Here is a 2,286-nt window from a genome sequence, read left to right on the forward strand (position 1 = left end):
AGATGAATTCATTGCAAAAGATCAAATCCAGAAAGAAAAATAAATTAGACAAAGGGTGGGGATTAAATTAAACTTAAAGAAATCCTATTAGGTAGATACTAATTTCTTTTTTTACCAACATAACATTTTTATTAATTACTTAGGAATTTTATACAATACACAATAAATTCACTTGCAAATCAAAAAATGAGGAGAGAATTGGAAAATACATTCAAAATTCTATCAAGAACAGTAAATTTTCTATTCATCCAGAAAATAAAATTAACAGGAACATTGGAAATGGGGAAACATAGCCACTCTCTGAAAACTGAAAGGTAATTTAACCTGAAAATAAGGAAAATAAGTTTTCACTAAATTCATACAAATAACAGAGTAAAAAATAAAGTTGCATTAATATATAAAAATACAAAACTTGAACAAACAGGAAAAATAGAAGAAAAACTTTCAGAACAACTAAAAAATATTAACATATTCCCAGTATGTACATATTCCTACTCATTGATAACTGTGCATGTACTTGCAATTAAACATGCAGTCAAAATAGAATAGCTTGATTGAGGGAAAAAAAGAAGCACTTCTTAGTCAGAAAATACATACTTCATTAGTAAAGACATAGTATGAAATTTAAGGACTCAGTGAACACACTTTACAATAATAGAAAACAGGGGAGAAAGATATGCAATAATTTGTATTAACAAAATGGAATTTAATTCAAAAGTCCAAAAGTTTGCAAATGAAGTAATTGTGTACTTAAGGAGAAAGTTTAACAAAGGAATAAGTCTGCATTTCCTGTCTTCTTTACTGGCTAGTATTCAGCAACAAATGTAAACAAGGACTAAAAGATCAGAATGAGTTTTTCACTCTGCTTTACTCCCACCATTCCTAGTTGCAGGGAAGGCTCTTGTTTGTGATTCTCCTGAGGCCTGCACAGTATCATTGTTTTTGTAGCTGTTGAGGCCATAAATGGATGACCAATGAAGTATAAACAGGGTGCTCACGCTCCAAGGCCCTCAACTGTAACTCATAATCTGGAGTTCCTCATCACCTCTTTCTCTCACATTTAAATAACATATTTGCCAGCTGGATTACCCTAAGCAAGGATGTTTTTGTTAGGGTCTGCATCACTGTGGGAGGAACATGTGTACCTTGCATGCAGTAATAAACTCCCAAATCTTCAGGCTCCACTCTGCTGATCTTGAGTGTGAAATCTGACCCTGACCCACTGCCACTGAACCTGTCTGAGACCCCAGAATATCGGTTGGAAACCTCATAAATTAGGAGCTGTGGTGACTGGCCTGGCTTCTGAAGAAACCAATATAAATAGGTATAACCATCACTAGCAACAAGGCTCTGACTAGACCTGCAGGAAATAGAGGCTTGATCGCCAAGACTGACAGTTAGGGACAGTGGAGATTGGGTCATCACAGCATCACTCCTGGAAGCTGAAATAATGAGAGAGAAGTATAAAGTTATCAAAAAGCTTCATGAAAAATCTCCGTGGTTTCTTTTTTGATATTTATTTCAACTCTGATGTTTATTTTTTACATACAATGTTTTATACAATAAAATTCCATTTTTAATAAAACAAGTGAACTAAAAGCCTTAATAATTTTCTAGGAATAAATTTTACCATTCCACACCATATGCATCATAAAGTCATGATAATACAGATTATGCCCATCAGAATCTTGCTCTCACAGATATAAACTTCACAGGCCCCATCCTGAAAGATAACACCCATCTTATTATACACAGACAGAATACATGTGACCAGAAATGGGACCAAACTCATCCTCTCTTCCCATCCTCCCTTTTTTCTTCCCTCTTTTCTCACCAGGAATCAAGAACAACAGAAGCGCAAACAGCAGAAACCTTGACTTCATTTTGAAAGAAAATCTTGGAGACTGATTAGTCACTGGAAGGTGACAGCAGAAATATTATTTCAGAGTCGGAAGAGTGGGCCCTCCCTAGGGAGCAATATGCAAAGTGCCAGGGTTCGTGCTTCAATATAGATAGAGGGAAGAGTCGTGTAGTCTTCTCATGATGGCAAAATTCATATAAAATATCTTCTGCGTCAAGGGTGGCAAAAGTAAAACAAAATGTGGTACTTGATAGGAAAAGAACATGCTAAGATCTATCAATCTAGGCAGCACCAGACACTCTATAAAGGCTTTATTACAGAAAGCTGGAAAGAGTGACAATGAACACACATATGGAATCATTCTCTATGAGTTGAGTAACTATGCCTTTACTCCTCTTTCATCAAATTTACAGAAAAACAGCTGT

The 2,286-nt window shown here is 35.3% G+C and overlaps 1 gene segment (V, D, J or C); it reads right to left on the reverse strand.

Moving 5' to 3' along the window:
• Positions 1-1,041: 1,041 nt before the first annotated feature.
• LOC126495018 (Ig kappa chain V-II region 26-10-like) lies at positions 1,042-1,897 on the reverse strand. The segment is given in 2 exon segments: positions 1,042-1,442; positions 1,835-1,897. Coding segments are annotated over 2 exon segments (450 nt in total).
• Between the last annotated feature and the right edge of the window lie 389 nt (positions 1,898-2,286).

The sequence above is a fragment of the Alexandromys fortis genome, unplaced genomic scaffold (genome assembly GCF_014885135.2).
Source record: "Alexandromys fortis isolate MF-2015 unplaced genomic scaffold, M_Fortis_MF-2015_v1.1 scaffold_407, whole genome shotgun sequence".
Classification (NCBI taxonomy): Eukaryota; Metazoa; Chordata; class Mammalia; order Rodentia; family Cricetidae; genus Alexandromys; species Alexandromys fortis.